At 41.8% G+C, this 16897-nt stretch overlaps 1 protein-coding gene across 1 annotated transcript in view; it reads right to left on the bottom strand.

Moving 5' to 3' along the window:
- The window catches only part of DCLK3 (doublecortin like kinase 3), a 30267-nt gene extending 13575 nt beyond the window's left edge, over window positions 1-16692 (bottom strand). Inside the window, exons 1-2 of the mRNA XM_030265213.4 lie at window positions 16407-16692; window positions 1560-3445 (exon numbers count right to left, since the gene is read on the bottom strand). Of these exons, the coding sequence (XP_030121073.2) occupies window positions 1560-3445; window positions 16407-16467 (1947 nt within the window). The 5' untranslated portion in view covers window positions 16468-16692. The remainder of the gene's footprint in view (window positions 1-1559; window positions 3446-16406) is intronic.
- Window positions 16693-16897: the final 205 nt, after the last annotated feature.

The following is a 16897-nucleotide window of genomic DNA, read 5'->3' as shown; positions in this document are numbered from 1 at the left end:
TCTCCTCCTTGAAAAATGCATTCTGACTTTCAAAATGGGCAACATTAATATTTTAGCACTACACAATGCTGCTACTGCCCAGTATTCTCTGCTTTGCAGTTCTGTGAACAAAATGCGAGAACAACCAAAATAGACCTTTACCTTGCCCGTCTTTGCTTATCTAGATCACTGTGATGATTATGTATTGCAGAGGGAAATGAAGCATCAGATCTCAGGTGTTTCACTGAGCACTAGCTTACTTTCAGCAAATAGGAAGGAGCAGAACCTGGTTTGTAATGGAAAATCAGCTTCTGGAAAAAGCCATGCAGTTTTATGTGAAGTTTTGTCCAAACTTTGTGCAAATGAAGCACAAAGGCAGGGCCTATAAGCCCACTTCTTCCTGCAAACCAGCCAGTTGCATTCGCTGCATTCCGAGTTACATTCATTCTTTTATTTACACAGATACCACATACCAAAGATTTTTCATTAAACTAAGCAGGATTCATAGCAGGACCTAATAAAGATGCTATTGCTTAGTTTAAAGGTTTGGGAGCAAATTGTTTCAGCCCAGCCTTGTGCAGCCTCTGCATTATCCTTGAGGCTACAACTGTTGCTTTTCTCCAGAAATTCACACTGATCCCAGTGCAAAATTAATTATCTTAAAAGCACTGAATGGTCCATAGGACTAAATAATCTTTTTTTTTTCTTTTTTTTGTTTGGCTAACCTTGAACTTCCAAAAAGCTGATAAAAGCCAATTTGTTAGAAACTGGCAAATACTTGCTATTTATCTATTTATCAGGAAATTTGGAACCCTAATACAAAAGTGTAACACACACTTAGCAAGGGAGAGTTGTTTTCTCTTACAATGGATATCTTGTGAAATGCCAATACTACAAACATTTCTATGCAAATTCACACATGTCAGTAAGTACATTGACTTCAGTGCTGGATACAAAGAATGCAGCCTCAGAAATGTGATGGAAACAAGAATTTTTGTCCTTGGCATGAAGTTACTATTTGAGCTGACTTTAATGCTGTATTAACCAGAAGATTTTACTGTCAGATTATTTCAATCAACTGTATAATACTCCTGCTTCTAAGCAAAGAAGTTGTCACAAGATAGAAATCACTATAATAGAGGACTGCCACAGTAGTCTGCAAGATTTACAAATACAGTGGACAAAAAGTCCAACAAATAAATAAGATAATTTAGCAATTTTAATAAACTTTATTCTGCAAGGAAGATGCTTTATGATTCATCCTTAGACACCTAAAAGTCAGATGCTAAATAACAGATCTGATTTCTGCAAAATACAAATGCTCACCACCCCTGAACATCTGATAATTTTTACTTGAGTTCCTTTCTGTAACCACTGTTATCCGCAATGCACAGCAGATCTATGTAAAGCAAACCGCAATTGTAATTTCACTCCAAAATTGTACCTATTTTATTTTTACAACAGTCCTGCCACAGCACATTATTTCTGTATGGGATTTGCTTAAAACAATTCAAAGAACCATAATTGGAAGGAAAATAAATTAAATTTCTGCACAAACACAAATGTTTGACGATACTTACCAAAAGATTTTCTGGCTTGAGGTCCCTATGGACAATGTTCTTGCTGTGAATATAAACCAGTGCTTCACACAGGTCAGTGATCATGACAGCAGCATCATGCTCTGTGAACTTCACACTTTCTATGATTGCATCAAATAAGTCCCCTCCTGGGACATACTCTAAGATTAAGTAGATCTCAGCTTCTGTCTCATAAACCTCAATTAAGCTTACTATATTGGGATGAGAGAGACTCCGAATAATGAGGATTTCACTTTCCATCATGTCCTCCTTCTCCTTCAGCTTGGATTTATCAACAATTTTCATTGCATAGATCTGATTGGAATCACAGTGGCGACATTCCTTCACCACTGCAAAGTTCCCATCCCCAATAGTTCTGCCAATCTCATAGTGTTTTTCCACATCAGTTCTGCTTTTAATGGCATGCCTCCGGCTTGTGCTTTCCAATCCCTGAGTTTTGTTGTCTTCCTTACTCACTCTACGCTCCCCTGTTTTTTCTCGTCGAGTCATGTCACTGTCTCTACATGTGCCATTCCCCTCTCTTCTGGCAGCTTCCTCTTTAGCCCTTTGTCCCTCTCTGCCCTCCCTGTGCGTTTTAGACATTTTCTCAGCATCCCTCAGAGTGTCTTTCTTTAGCCAGCCACTTTGGTTCATTACACAGCTACTTCCATTATCTTCCTTCACTTCATGAGATAGCTGGAGCCCTTCTACAGCATTCTTCCTGATTTTTGCTACTTCCTTCCCATGGTTTTCACGCTTCTCCACATCCCTTTCTTTCTCAATGTTCCTTTTTTGCTTCTCCAGCCCTTCATTAATAATCCTATGTAGCGGCTTCCACAACCTTCTACTGCCATTATCTTTCCAGCCAACCTCCTCACCCTCCAGACAGGTTTCAGGAGACTTTCTGCAGTTCTTGACTTTTGTATTTCTTTCTACGTGGTACCTCTGACACATGCCTGTGTTCAAGTCTCTATTCTCAAATGAGGCCTCAGCCTGCCTTTCCCTTCGTAACTTTTCTCTAGCCTGCCTTTCCTGTTCACATTTCTCACACCTCAGGACCTCCTCAGAACTCTCTTCTAAGCCTTCCTCAGAACTCCTCTCATGGTTAAGGTACCTTTCACTTTCTCTTGTTTTTCTAGAAGGCTTTACTCCATGCTCACCACCCCAGCTCTCTCTAGTCCACTTTTTTTTGGTTCTCCCTTTTATCTCTTGCTTTGTCTTGGCTTGACTTTTTCCTTCATGTCCTGCTACCAGCTGGGAAGACAAGCCATCGCTGCAGTTCTTGGTCATTTCTGTCTCATCAAAGCCACTGTCTACTTTAGAGGCCTTGTCATACAGCCTGCTCTTCAGTTTTTGGGACTGCTCCTCATTCATCTGAATGGCAGCAGTGGCAGCATAAGGATTTTCAGGATAAAGTTCTTGTAATACCACCTCCAGGTCCTTCAAAGTGAGGGGCTCCTTCCCCATAGCTATGAACGCATCACCTTCCCTGAAGAACTCAGAAACACTTCGTATTTCTCTGCCTCTCAGATTGTACAGCTTTCTCACACGGTCATTCTTCCAATGAGGAAACCCCAGAGCTTCTGAAATGTCAGCCATCAGCTGCTCAAAGGTCTGGACTGATCTCCTGTTGAGAAGCAAGGTTATCCTCCTGAGCGTGCGTCCCCCGGGTTTCACCACTGTAATTATCCTTGGCTTCACAGGACTGTGCTCTGAATGTATTGTGTGAAAACCATTGTGAGGTCCAAATGAGGACCTGTGGCTGCTTTCACCCAAACAAGGTTTTTCATGGTTTCCACGACCAACAGGAGGACAAGTCCCATGCAGTTTCCTCTCTTTTGCTTTTGAGACGGTGTTGCGTGGCGAATGGTCCAACAAGCTTTGGCGTCCTAAGGCAAACAAAAAGTAGGAATATTTATCATTTTGCATCAGCAGCAATAGTTTTCTACGTGTCAGTACATGTGACCTCTCAGAGAGTGAGAGTAGGTGACTTCAAGGTTTATAAAGAACCTTTAACTACCACTAAGGAGTATCTCCACATAGTTGCAACTCCAACATTGTCAAGTTTGTGAGAAAATCTAAATTCATTTTGTGACAGGGAAATGTCACTAAAAAAATAATAATATTGAACAGAAATAGATCTTTCTTCTAAATCCTCACATCTTGCAGAAATCCTCAAAGAACAGTAGGATTGCATCCAGATTTTCATATTCTCTTATTAATACACCTCTCATAAACTCATTCAATTCCTTTCTGAACCCAATTGCAATTTTAGTCTCTGTAAACCCTGTGGTGACAAGCTGCACAATTACACTGCATGAAGTAAGATAAACTAATTACTTGTGTTTAAAAATTACTACCAGATGGCACTCTGTATGCAACCTTACATTTTTATAAATAATTATCTCTTCATTTTCCCTGAACCTTCTATAACAAGTTAAATAAATTTTTTAAAAAACATTACTTTTGCTATAATTTTTACTGTAATTTTATTGGTCATCTAATAGCAATGCAATTTAATCTTTTGCCTTAAAGAAAGGCCATGTTATTTTTGTTTGATAATTGGAGTCATGGCTTTGAATCTTTTGAGTTGACTTTTTTATTCTTAGAATTATGTGAAGTCACACAAAGTTCTGAGTATTCTCTGGGGACATTGACATTTCATCTTAGAAAATCATCAAAGAAAATGGCACCATTTGTTATGCATAATTGTGAAACACAAGAATTGAAAATATAACATATGGCTATGGACAAATCAAGCTATAAGAAATTTCCCTGTCTATCAGCAATAAGCCAAGAATAAAAATGTCCCCCAAAAGTATTCTGAGCTGTTGTACTTGCTAGGATTAAAACCTGCTTACAATGCATTTATTTTCAGCCTCAAGAAATGTACTTTCAGAATGAGACTGCAGAGTGTTTCCACCTCCACTTAACAGCCCTGCTCTTCAGTTGGGAACAAACTTTCAATATATGTGAACTAACAGGACCAGGACAAAAAGAAACAGCCAAAATGGTTAACGAATCATTACAAGGAAATTTCTGTACACTAATGGTTTATCTCCCCCAGAGAATCAGGTCTATTTTCATAATTACTGTGATTCCCCAGTCACAGTGCAGTGGCCAAATCCTCAAAGGAAAATCTGCACATATCAGCATTTCTCTTGGTGTTAGGCTCATGCCTACTACATTTTGGGTTTCAAGTGCAAGAAGCCATTTTCAGTATTTCATACTACATATTTTTATTTGTCCTTTCCATCAAGGCATAATAGAATGAAGAAGAAATACACCTCCTTTCCTAGAACAACAAACAAAACGGAAAATTTCAGAAGTGCTGCAGCAGAACATTCACTTGCTCTGCCTCAAAAAATACCCAACAGGCCAGGGCTTGAGTGTGGAAAGCACAGGAGGAGTCACCGCTATAGAATCCACTCTGCTGTTGCCTCTGCTTGATACAGGATGATGGACACTTCTTGGTTGTAATACTCTCACCAGCTAAGCACTGTGTGCCCCCCAGCATGTCCCTTAACTCTTGGCTTCATTTTCTTCCCCTGCCAAATGAGATAGATGCTTCTTCTCCAAACAAATATTACAAAAAAGTCCAGCTGCCAGCATGCTGATTGAAGACGTAAGCATTATATAAGAGCTACGTGTGACTAATGCTTGGTGGTTGTACAAGTTATTTCTGTCTTCATTCTGCTTTTTAAGGATGATCACTTGTTATCAAAAGATGACTATATACGTGCTAGTGATTTCTCAACATTCACATATTTACATTCCACCCAGAATAAAGCTTACTGTGAATGAAGGGGAAAAAAAATCAGCTGTAATAACAGTTCTCTGAAATCTAAATCAACTCCACAACATGTTAGTTACCAGGAACGGAGGAAGCTCTGAATTTAATCAACATTTCCAGGTTCTTGCGTACCCACTGTCATCAAAGCTTTATCTTGCTTATGGGAACTGTGAGTGACAATTTTACTGCTTACAATCTTGGTACAACATAAAAACAGTGGTGCACTAATAATGCCTTTTCCTACAGATTATGTTCCTCCCGGTTATGCTGCTATTATCATATCTTTCTATAAGCCATTGATTTTAAGTGCTTGGTTGTACTGTTGATTGTTTCAATTACCCAGGCATCAATTATGTTTCCTTTCTCCACTAAATTGGCTAAGCCTTAAGGAGAAGACAAGCTTATTTTTTTAATTCTGTAACTAATGGAATAAGAGCAGTTTCATGTAATTATTAAGAACAATACAGGAATGCTTTGTTCTTTTTAAACTAACTTGATTCCTAGCCAAAAACACTTTGACAAAAGCCACAAGTTGATATAAAACAATGCTTGTTATAAGAGTAGAATTGCATATTCTTCTTTGATGAGAAAGGAAATAACTGCTTAAATCATTGCATGAAAGAATCTTCTAATGTTTTCCAAAAAAAGGGGAAGTGTCAAATTTCGTCAAAGTGGTGGTCACAATGACTATATATTACATACAATTAAAAATTCACTTCAGTTGCCTGTTACAACTATTTCAGTCATAATTTCTGTTATTTTCCAGTTATGCTATATTTAACTGATACACAAGAAGCAAGCCTCAATCTGTCAGGAAAGTACATATGCTTAAAGCGGTAACAAGCATTTCTAGAAAGCCTTCAAAGGTCACACACATACCCAAATCCTATGGCTACAAATTATATTGCTTCAAAATCTTGTTTCCATATTTATATACAAGTGGGAGAAGAAGGAAGAGGGAGGTGGTATGAGAAACACACTTCAATGAGTTCAAGCACTGGCAAATGATACATCTGAGAATAAAATGCCTTTTTTCTTTCACTGTCTTACTGAGAGCTAATGATTATTAAATATACATATTCCTTAGAAATGTTAAGATGGATTGATGGGTGCATCTGGTTTTATCTGTATACACATCTATCCATATATTCTAGCGTATTATGGATTATCAATGGTGCAGCATGGCCAAGGAGGATGCTGAGGCTGCTGCTGTGGAAGGACAGGGGTGAGGCAGCACAGCTGGTCAAGGGCACCCTGCACACCACCTAAACTGTGCACATGGACAAAGGGAAATGAAAACTAGAACCCATGGAGCAATACAGAGCTCCACATGATAAACACATGATGGCCTTGTAAGGCGAACACTGACACCAACTCTCTAGAGAAGCACAGAGGATGGAACCAACTGGGATTTGGGGGCTCAAACATGTAGCAGAAACAAGAAATTTAGCACCTATGACCAAAGCACAGGTGCTCCCTACAGAGAAAATGTGCCCCCCTGCACAGAGCTTCTGTGTCTCATTTTTAAAACTTACAAATCATTTGTGATCATCACAGTCCATCCCACTGTGTGGGTGGGGAGGGTGGGAAAACATGGAGAGAAATCACAAAAATTCATCTAGAATACATTTCCTTTGAGTATTTTGGATCATATTCTGGACATGGAGTAAAATTAAATGAATTCTGAAGACTTCAGCTCTGAAGAAGTTGTGTATACAGAGCATCAACATCTATTTCTTAAGGAATTTGCCAGCTGAAACAAGAGGGTAACAGGGTTTGCCAGAGGTCACCCATTGCAACCCATTTTTGCAAGCAAAAATGTATTGCTGCTATTTGCCTTTCAAAACTTAACCTTTCCCTTGGCCAGTCCATAAGCTTTTGCTCATTAATTAAAATACTACCACTCAGCTTGCATTTTTCTTGGCTCTCCTGCTGGAGATCACAGTTTCAGTAATTAACTGAATGGTTCACCATTCTTCTATAAAGTCACAGGTTGAAGGGGGATTAAATTTTTACAAGGAGTTTTACAACACAAAACAGAAGGCAGCAGCGAAACAGGATCTAGGCATGGCATTGCTGTGAATAAGACGGTGTTACTTGAGCCCTCCAATATTTTTAGAAGGTTTCCACTTACAAAAGCAATTATGAAAATGCCCCAAAATATTAGCAGCAACTAAACTTACAAATGACAGAAACCGTGTATCTGGGAGTTGTTTTGATATACTGGTCCCAGTACAGGATAAACAAAACACTATTAAAGTGGGCAGAGAAGGGACAGCAGTACAAATGCCTGTTTTTTCTGTAAGAAAATTCCTGCCGAGAGCATGTAAAACAATGACCATAGGGGGAAAAAAAAAGAATGATCTTACTTGGAAGAAAAAACATTTGATTAATTTCACAGTACTAACAAGTATCTCCAAGTACTTGAGTATGAAGAATGCCTCTGGCACTGAACTTGGAGTAGCCAAGTACATAGCTCAAACAGGTTACCAGTGTGCATCAGCAGCCGGCTCCAGGATGCAATCCAAGTCCTCTAGAAATATGCCATCTTGATCTCCTCCTTTCTGTAAATTATTTAAAGTTGCAACTTCCAGGGCTAGTGCACACTGTTAGTGCCCAAGACTGAAGCAGGAACACAGCAAGTCTTACTTCACTAGATTAGATGCACAGAAACAAAACATGATCACAGGCATCCTTTTACAGCAAGTAAATTTTACATTATCTACAGCCCCACTGGTGGAAACACTACTGGTGAATTTTTCTCTGAGGAGTCATACACTCTCTTTCCTCCCCTGCCATGTTTTACATCATTTTAGGGAAGAGATTTTTTTTGAGTCAGGACTGGTGGTTATTTCAGCAACAACAAGAGGCAGACACACTCCATCAGTTTTGACCAGATAAAATCCTGAGTAGAAAAAGAAAGTCAAATTTCGCAAGGGCTGGATCAAGACAGTGTCAAATGTAGCAGGACAGTTGCTGTTAGCTCCAGCCTGAGCAAGCTCCAAATGCGCACTCAGCTCAGAGGTATGGAATTGAAAATGGAAAAGGAAAGCTAGTGAAGAACTGGACTGTGAGGATAAGAGCAAAGAGGAATTGTGGCAGACTGCAGAGAAGGAAGCCAATAGTGCTATACTCAGTACACACTGCAGTTCCTACAAACTTTTATAACAGCTGATAGCCATTCCCCTGGCCTTCACTGACACGGTTGAAGCAGATGGAGACTTTAAATAGGGAAGCAGTAAGTAAAACATGAGAATAGGAGTGGATCAAGAAATCAGGTAGAATGCCAAACTTAGACAAAGAGATGGGATTGGAAGTCAGCAACAGAACTATCCTCACATGGTCTGCTCCTTTGCAGTTCTCAATAAAGAACATCTACCTGCTTCTGTTGTCACTTGCCATATTGGCTTACACTGATTTATATTTTTTTAAAGAAGAGAAGAACTACATACACACAAAGAGGTTAATACATTAAGAGAGCATTAGCAAGGTCCTCAGTGAGACGGGAGAAAATTAGAGTTATCACCCACATCCTGAATTGCATCACTTTTCCATTCTCATGGGACCTGGAGTGCTGCACCAGCTCTGGGGCCCTTGACATATGAAGGATGTGGATGTGTTGGAGCAACTCCAGTGGAGGACATGACGGTGATCAAAGGGCTGGAGCACCCCTCCTTCGAAGGCAGACTTGGGGATGTTTAGTCTGAAGAAGGCACCAGCTCTGGGAATACCTTAGAATGGCCTTTCAGTACCTAAATGGACCTAGAAGAGAGCTGTAGAAGGATTTTTACAAGGGCATGGAGTGATAGGACAAGGGGGAATGGCCTTAAACTGAAAGAGGACAGACTTAGATTAGATGAGGAAGAAATTTTTACCATGAGGGTGGTAATACAGGTTATCAGAGAAGTTCTGGATGCCCCATCACTGGCAGTGTTCAAGATGGGGCTCTGAGCAAGCTGAGGGCAGTATAACGTTCCCCTCCGTGTGGCAGAGGGCTTGAAACTGGATGATCTAGCAGTGACTTCCAAACCAAATAATTTCTTTTGTGAATTTACTTCCTCCTTGCACATATGACAGTTTAGATATATACACAATTTTTCTTGTGTCCACTCCAGGACCCTCTTTTTCAAGCAAACTGGATTAAGGACTGTGTTGTAGAGAAATATATGTAACTAGAAGAGCCGAAAAGTGTGTGAAAAAATATAGGAGGATCAGTTTCTCTGCTTAAGACACTGCAGCCCTGAAGAACTGGATTTTGTCTCAACCAATTCCATTGAGTTTCAAAGCGATCAACTTTCCAGAGAGGATCAGAGTCTGGTAGCAAAAAAAACATTCTGAGACCTGGTCCACAAATTTGCTCAGTGCTCACATCAGCAAGGGCATGTACTGGAAGAGGTACTTCAGACCACAAGATAATATAACACAACACATAGATAATGTTAAATCATCCCAAAATTCAGGACCTGGGCATCTCAAGTTGCTTTCTTACCCAGATTAAAGTACTTTTAACTTTATTTTCTGCACCTTGGCTGACACTGAATGTAGTACAAGCCTTCTCTTTGGAGGTATCACAGATAGGCTAATTCATATTTGTTAATGTAGAAATAACCATGACAAAAAAGCCCAGAAGCTAATAAGCCTGTATTAATAGCAGGGTTCAAAAAACAAACACCAGGAGGCATGAAGGACCAGGGTAAACAGCAGAGGCTCATTAGGAAAGCTTTGTCCATCACATACACTGATGGAGACAGAGTCCCTCTGGATAGAAAAAGCAGCATCTGATAATGTAATAATGCATATATCTTAATGCACAGGAACATGGGTTGGGGAAATAGCAGCTCTAATCAATAGTCATAAAAGCTTGACTTTGTAACCTGAGTAATATTAGATTTTAACTAACTGGCCTTGTAGAAATACATTTTTTAATACACGGAAGAAATACATCAAATAAGCCTTACATGCTCAGAAATACATTTGCTGGTAAGGCAGTTATAAAGTGTACCATGCAATAAAATATTTTTGTAAAGCATATGGAATTAGAACCATGCTTTACAAAACAAAATAAAAGAAGCAGTCTTTTTAAATGACCAAATTGTCTTTTATTCAATTAGGTTAACTGAATCTGAAAAAAAAACCCACCACAAACTCATCATGGTATTTGCATTAATTCTTATCTGCATTAGCTACTGGAGCAGAAGGAAAACAAATCCATGTTCAATATCATTTATCAGCTGGATTCTTTCAAAAACTATTTTAATACTATAACAATGAAAAAAAAAAAAGAGGGGGGAGGGGGATCAGTTAAATTTCAATAATATCCTTTCTGGTACCTTAATGGGCATTTCCAGTCATAGTCATGCCAGCACTTCTATGTCTGATATGCACCACTGTAGGGGAGATCAATCACTGACCCAGTCTAACCCAATTCGTAGAAAATGAAAGTCACTCAGCAGTTCAGATAGTGTTCTAAGTCCACTGAAGAAAAACTAATTTGGGCTCACATGCAAAAAGAAAAAAGACAATAATATCTCTGTCTCATAAATATACTGTCTTAGCCATAAAAGATCATATAAAATTAGTATGATGGGATTCCAAGTTCTTTATCTTTCACAATTTCACATCAAGTATGCTTAAATTCACATGCAATATTATTTTTCCTTGAACTGTCAGCCCTGCAAACTCAGCTACATGTCAAGTTGGGTTCCTTCTGTCCCACACGTCACCAACAGAAATAAAGTTTCTCCCGGCCAAATGTGTCTGGTCCCATTAGGTAAGTTTCCAAAGTGTCAGCTGCAATGAAAGAAAATGTTCTTAGTGGCTACACCTGGACTGCAGGATATGGGAGATATGCACCTCTGGACCCACTCTCTGGCCTCATGAGGGCAAGCAAGAAGACTTCAAAACTTTGCATTGTGCACCTTATCTTCAGTACATCTGCTTTTTATTTTAAGAAAAAATATACATTGTGTTATGCAAACTGCAAACCAGAGATCCTTCAGTCCCATAAATGTCCGTTCTCATTCTTCCCCAGTCTCTCATGCTAGAAAGAAAGGAGTCTACTCTCTTCGCCCTGGCCATTTATCTCACTCCCTTTTCAGGACACGGACCTCAGATTTAATGGGAGATCCTAGCGGACAAAGGGCACCAGATCAGCTAAAAACAGGCAGATGCTGCAGCAAAGAAGTTCCTAAGATGAGAAGGCCTGTCTAGAATCACAGTCTGAGGGAAAAACTTTGCAGCTGGCTGGACTTCAGCAGAGGGAGGGAGCCTGAGGGATGCCCACATTGGAAAACCCTCCCTTGTGGCTAAGGGAGGTCTGGACTTTTCCATTCTGAGGATGGATGGTGCCTCTGTGACACCCTCAGCCCCAGTGCGAGTGTCATCCCACAGCAAAATGCTTGTAGGAGGCTCAGCATGCCACAACATGTGACCATAATAAATGTATGAGAATCACGATGGGTAAGTGACATTTAGCAACCACCTTTCCTTATTTCTCCTCAAAGATAAACTTAGAGTTTTCTTTGCCTTATTTCCCCCGCCCCCTTCTCCTTCACTAAATGTTCAGAGTCCCTTTGCAGTCTGTGCTGGTGTTCTCCTGTCCAGCTCCTCCAGGAAGGGAGCAGCAGGGACTGGACTGCTGCAGGGCAGTCTGGGTTGCCCTCTGTGTTACACTCCTCCTTCCAACCTGGCAACAGTGCTTGTGCAAAAATTACCTTCCCAGGTGCTTACCTTCTTCCCCTGCAGGCCCACAACCACCCCACTGTACCACTGCAGGTTTTCTAAATCAAGCCATTTGTAATTAAAAAATAAAATATTTACAGCAAACACAGATGGTTACTGCCATGTGTTAGTGTTAAACTGAGCTGAATCACACCCAGAGCAGCAGATGAAGGTAAAGATTTCATAGAGACTGGTAATGACTCACAAGTGCCATCATTTTTACTTTTTTTTTGGAGCAGAACCCCACTTTCATTATCTTCTTTCTGACATTTTAAGGGTAGCAAATTAAAAAAGCAGGCATAAAGAAAAGTCTCATAGAGAAGTATACAGATGTATAATCTGTGAAGAACTATGTGAAATGTAAGAATGCACGTGAAATGAATCAGTGCCTTTGGAGGTGTGAGGCTTGGTTTAAGCTGCATAAAACCAAAAAAAGAATATTATGAAACTGCTCATTTATTTAATTTCTTTCAAAGATGACAGGCTGTGTATTTTATTGGGAACAGCCATGGCTGCTTTCTGCAGTTTTCCTGCTTTAGGGTCTGCCCCAGTAACCAGGGAAGTCAGCTCTGCAGTCCAGGACTTTCCATCAAGGATCTTTCGGGAGAGGGATAGAACTGACAGAGGGAAACAAAAACATCTTACACAACTGTGGCATTTGCCAGAATCCATCTGGCAAAGCCCTCCATGTGCTTCTCAAGGCTCACTGTACAGGGAGCCCTTGACTGTTGATGCTCTTGACTCCTGAAGTACCATATATTTCAAATTAATTATTCATGTTTCATTATAAAGTAAGCTTTCAACTGCTTTTTAGTCCCTTTAGCCTACAATGCCTCAGTCAAAGGAGCAGGATTCTGTTTCTTCTTTCGGGAGCCGTTATTTGCATTGCTTCCTAAATCTCAACTTGATGACTAATCAGTTGCAACTGAGCAAACCCAGTGAAAATAAAAGAGCCTGCAGAGGTGTCACCAAGAGTTTAATTAAGCTTTCAGATCCTTTACTACCAATAACCTCGTTGCATAACTAAAGGAAAGACACGCCAGAGTCTGATTCTCCATCTGGCTTGCAAAAGGGGAAATCACACAGAAGTTTTCTTTGTAAATATAGCACATTTAAGAGATGTTAACTCATATACAAAAGCAGAATTCCCAACCCCATTATTACAGAACCACTTTTTCAGAAGAGATTCATATATTGAAGTCAACATTGCAAAACAAATTGTTTCACAGGACTTATAAAGGAAGATGGGTTTCTCAGGGAAAACTGTAAGCCAGCGCTAATTAGACTCAAAAGCATGATGACAAGCAGATCATGATTTTCACATCACCAGACATTTCCCAGCATTTCCATTAATTACATTTGGGGTGATGAGAAAACTAAAACCTGGAGAATACATGCAGGCTAGCACTATTGATGGAGTGGGAGATGGTGTTTTCAGAATGTCTCCTGAGAGCTTCCTCCATGAATATGTGGCATAATTGTTTTGCATTCTTACAATAATTAGACTGTGTAAACAACACTAGCAACACAGAGAAGATGGTAAACATGCCTGACTTTCATTTGCACTGAAAGCCAACTACTGCTAGGTAAGATGGACAATATGCAAGCATTACCCAAACTCCAAATTTACATTAGAATCAATCAAGGCAGTAGCTCCCACTCTTTCCTCATTGTTTCCAGAATCTAGTGAACACTCCAAAAGGACAGAGCCCATATCCTGAAACTGAGAAAAACATGGAAAACAGTATACTTTTATGAAGAGAAATGTTACATTCACCTCTTCAACCACCACATTTTCAGCTCTGATCCAAGTTGCACTGAAGCTAATTAAGTTTCACATTAGCTTCAGTGAGATCTGGATCAGATCTGAGGCAGCTAAAATCACCATACTGTTCTGATTCTAATTATATTTACAAGAAAGATTCTAATTTTATTTACAAGAAAATCTATGTAACACTAATTTCAAATGTTGTTAAATGTCAAGGAACTATTAAGTTAAAGGAAATGAGAAAATCAGTGACAGAAACCAACCCAATCCACCCTAGAGCTACTGGAAGAGAAGGAAGTACCATGAACTTGCCTTATTTTTATAAAACTATAGATGTTTCTGCAGAAAACAAACCAAGCTAGGTAATCCTGGAAATGAGGAAATGAATCCCACACAACTTCCCTTAGTCAACACACACTCTAAGTCCAGCTGGTGCCAAAATCGTGACACTTTGTGGAACATGACCAGAAAAAGCAGCAGTGAAAGCAGATACAAAGCTCGTAGTGGCACTACCAGATAAAGACACATTCAAAAGTCGGGCTAGAATGCCCAAGGTAATTAACTTGAGCATAAAAAAAAAAAAAAAAAAAAAAAACAATCTAGACAAGGTAACTTAAGCACCGCTCAAATTCAGAGGTTTGAACAGCTGACACTAACTTGAAATAAACCAAGTTATCTTATCTTTGCTGACAGTTTAAGTCCAATTAGCCAATTCAGGTTAATAAGCGACAGATGGAGATCTATCAGAAGCTAACTCTCAGCTTACGTGTCCGAACACCCTACAAAAATTTTCATGGAAAAGGGCATTCTATTTGAGAAGATCCACAGCCATTATGCTACAAGAAAGGGACTAACTCAGCAGGATCAGTTTTATCTGGAGAGGTGAAGGGTGGCTTCCTGAGATATAAAATTCAGTTACCTCTTGAGAAGAGCATGAGTTGTTATAATAACTGCACTTCTACTACATAAAGCAGCTGTAATATGTTTTGTAAGCTTCATTTCACTTGCTGACTGTTTTGGGAGTCTGCTGAGTTCTCAACATTTCAAAGTGTCAAAATCACATTCAGATCATAGGAAAAAAAAACCACAAGAAGCATCAAGAGGAAAAGGGGACAAGAAGAAAAGGAAACAAGGGGTGGGAAGACAAACTTGCATGCAAACTTGCCTATATGCATGTTTCTGTGTCTCTATCAAGTTAATAAAAAAAGCATACATAACAAATTATTGAGTTCAATGATAAACTCTCAATTCATACCCTCACAGGATGGGGTTTAATCTAAATGCTCAGAGGAAGGAGCTAGAAACCTTTTACACTATTGCAAGGCATTGGGATTTTTTGTTGGTTTTGTTCTTTTTTGAGAAAGGAAATCTTTTAGTATTTGGTGCAGCAAAAGTTTCAGTTTATGGGGTTGTTCTCAAATACTGTGTCTCACAATCTGAAAAGTGCTCCATTAGCTCAAACCAGTGGCCCGTCCAGTCGTGCTGACATTGCATACTGAATGTACCCTGAGGAAGGCAGAAAATAATGCTGCACGGAGAAAAGTTATGGAGCAGTTCTCCTATAAATACCTGCTCAGTTATTTAACAGAAGCAAACACAACTGATATAACTACAGAAGCCAGGGGATGCAAGGGCACAGCCAGCATTCTTCCCGAGAGAGGTCTGGCTCCACAGACCTGTCACAGCATCTCCATCTGACACAAAAACCCTCCGCACTCTGAGCCCCTGCCTGTAACCCGCGCACCTCCAGTTGTGATTTCCCAGCTGCGGGAAGATTCAACAGCCTCAAGCGTGTTTTAACACACAGTTGTGCAATGGTTTCAAACCCTTACGCTGCATTCTATTTACTTTTCTTTGCAGAGCATCAGTGTGCTCTGAGCAGCCCATAAGCATTCGCTCCGAGTGAAGTACTCTCATGCTGACTATTAAGAGCGCAAGTTACTTCAAATCGTCAATTTTTTATGGCGGCACAGAGGACACCTTGCCTGCCTTTCCGGGCGGCAAACGCTGACTTGGCACTGGGACTCCAGAGCTGCCCCGGTACCGCGGCTGCCGCGGTGTCTCCCAGCCTCGGGAAGGGGCAGGGGCGGCGTGCCCCGGCGCAGCAGCGGGGACCGGCTCTCCGTGCTGCGGCAGCCCCTTGCTCTGCTCCCCAAAGCAACCCGCTTCACCAGCCTCCTCTACAACACAAAACTGCGGGGACGAAGGGGCTCCTCTTTAATCCAAAATACAGGCAATTAAAGGAGCACGGTGAAATAACCACCCCAACTCCAGACCTTCGGGGATCTGTCTCCCCTCCCAAAGCCTTCGCCTCAACCCCACGGCCGAGAGGCATCGTACCTTCCTTCCTCCGTCAGTCTCCAGTCCCCATTTTCCAGCCCAAACGGCCCCTAAATCTTCCCTCGCTTTCCCGCAAGGACCCGGGCAGGAACTTTCCCCGCCGCCGCCCCACGTCCCCTCAGCCGCCGCGCCAGCTCGCCCCCTCCTCCCGAAACGAGCCCCCCGCTGGCGGCCGGTCGGAGCCGGGTCCTGCGGGGACGGGGCTGAGGGAAGGAAAAGAGACACTCACCCTGGCAGTGGCAGCAGGCGCCCGCCGCGGGGTGGAGCGGGGGCGGCGCGGCGGCCGGCATAGTGCGGGGGCTCGGTTCGGCTCCGGCCAGGGGCTGCCCGCACAGCACCGCACCGCACGCTCCCGCCGGCGAGGGCAGCCAGGGAGCGGGAGGGAGGGAAGGAGGGGACCCGGCGGGGAGGCGGGGCCGCGCACCGGCCACACCGGCGGTCACACCCCCGCACCCCTTCCCGGGCTGCCCGCCCTGCCGGCGGCACCGCCCCGCCGCCTCAGCGCCGCCCGCCACCTCACGCCTCTCCCCGGCGCCCGGCTCGGCCCCGGCCACCGGGGTGTCCCCGTGTGCCCCCGGCCGGGCGCCTGCTACGGGCCCGGGGGCTCCGCGCGTTCCCGCGGGTGGCCCCGCGTGGCGGCATGTGGGACATTGCTCCCAGCCCGCTCATCAGTGAAAACGCTTTTATTGTCGCACTGTAGGTGCCAGGTAGGCTTGGTAA

The sequence above is a fragment of the Taeniopygia guttata genome, chromosome 2 (genome assembly GCF_048771995.1).
Source record: "Taeniopygia guttata chromosome 2, bTaeGut7.mat, whole genome shotgun sequence".
NCBI classification, from domain to species: domain Eukaryota; kingdom Metazoa; phylum Chordata; class Aves; order Passeriformes; family Estrildidae; genus Taeniopygia; species Taeniopygia guttata.
Note: the sequence above shows the minus strand (reverse complement) of the source record. Positions and strands in the feature narration are given on the sequence as shown.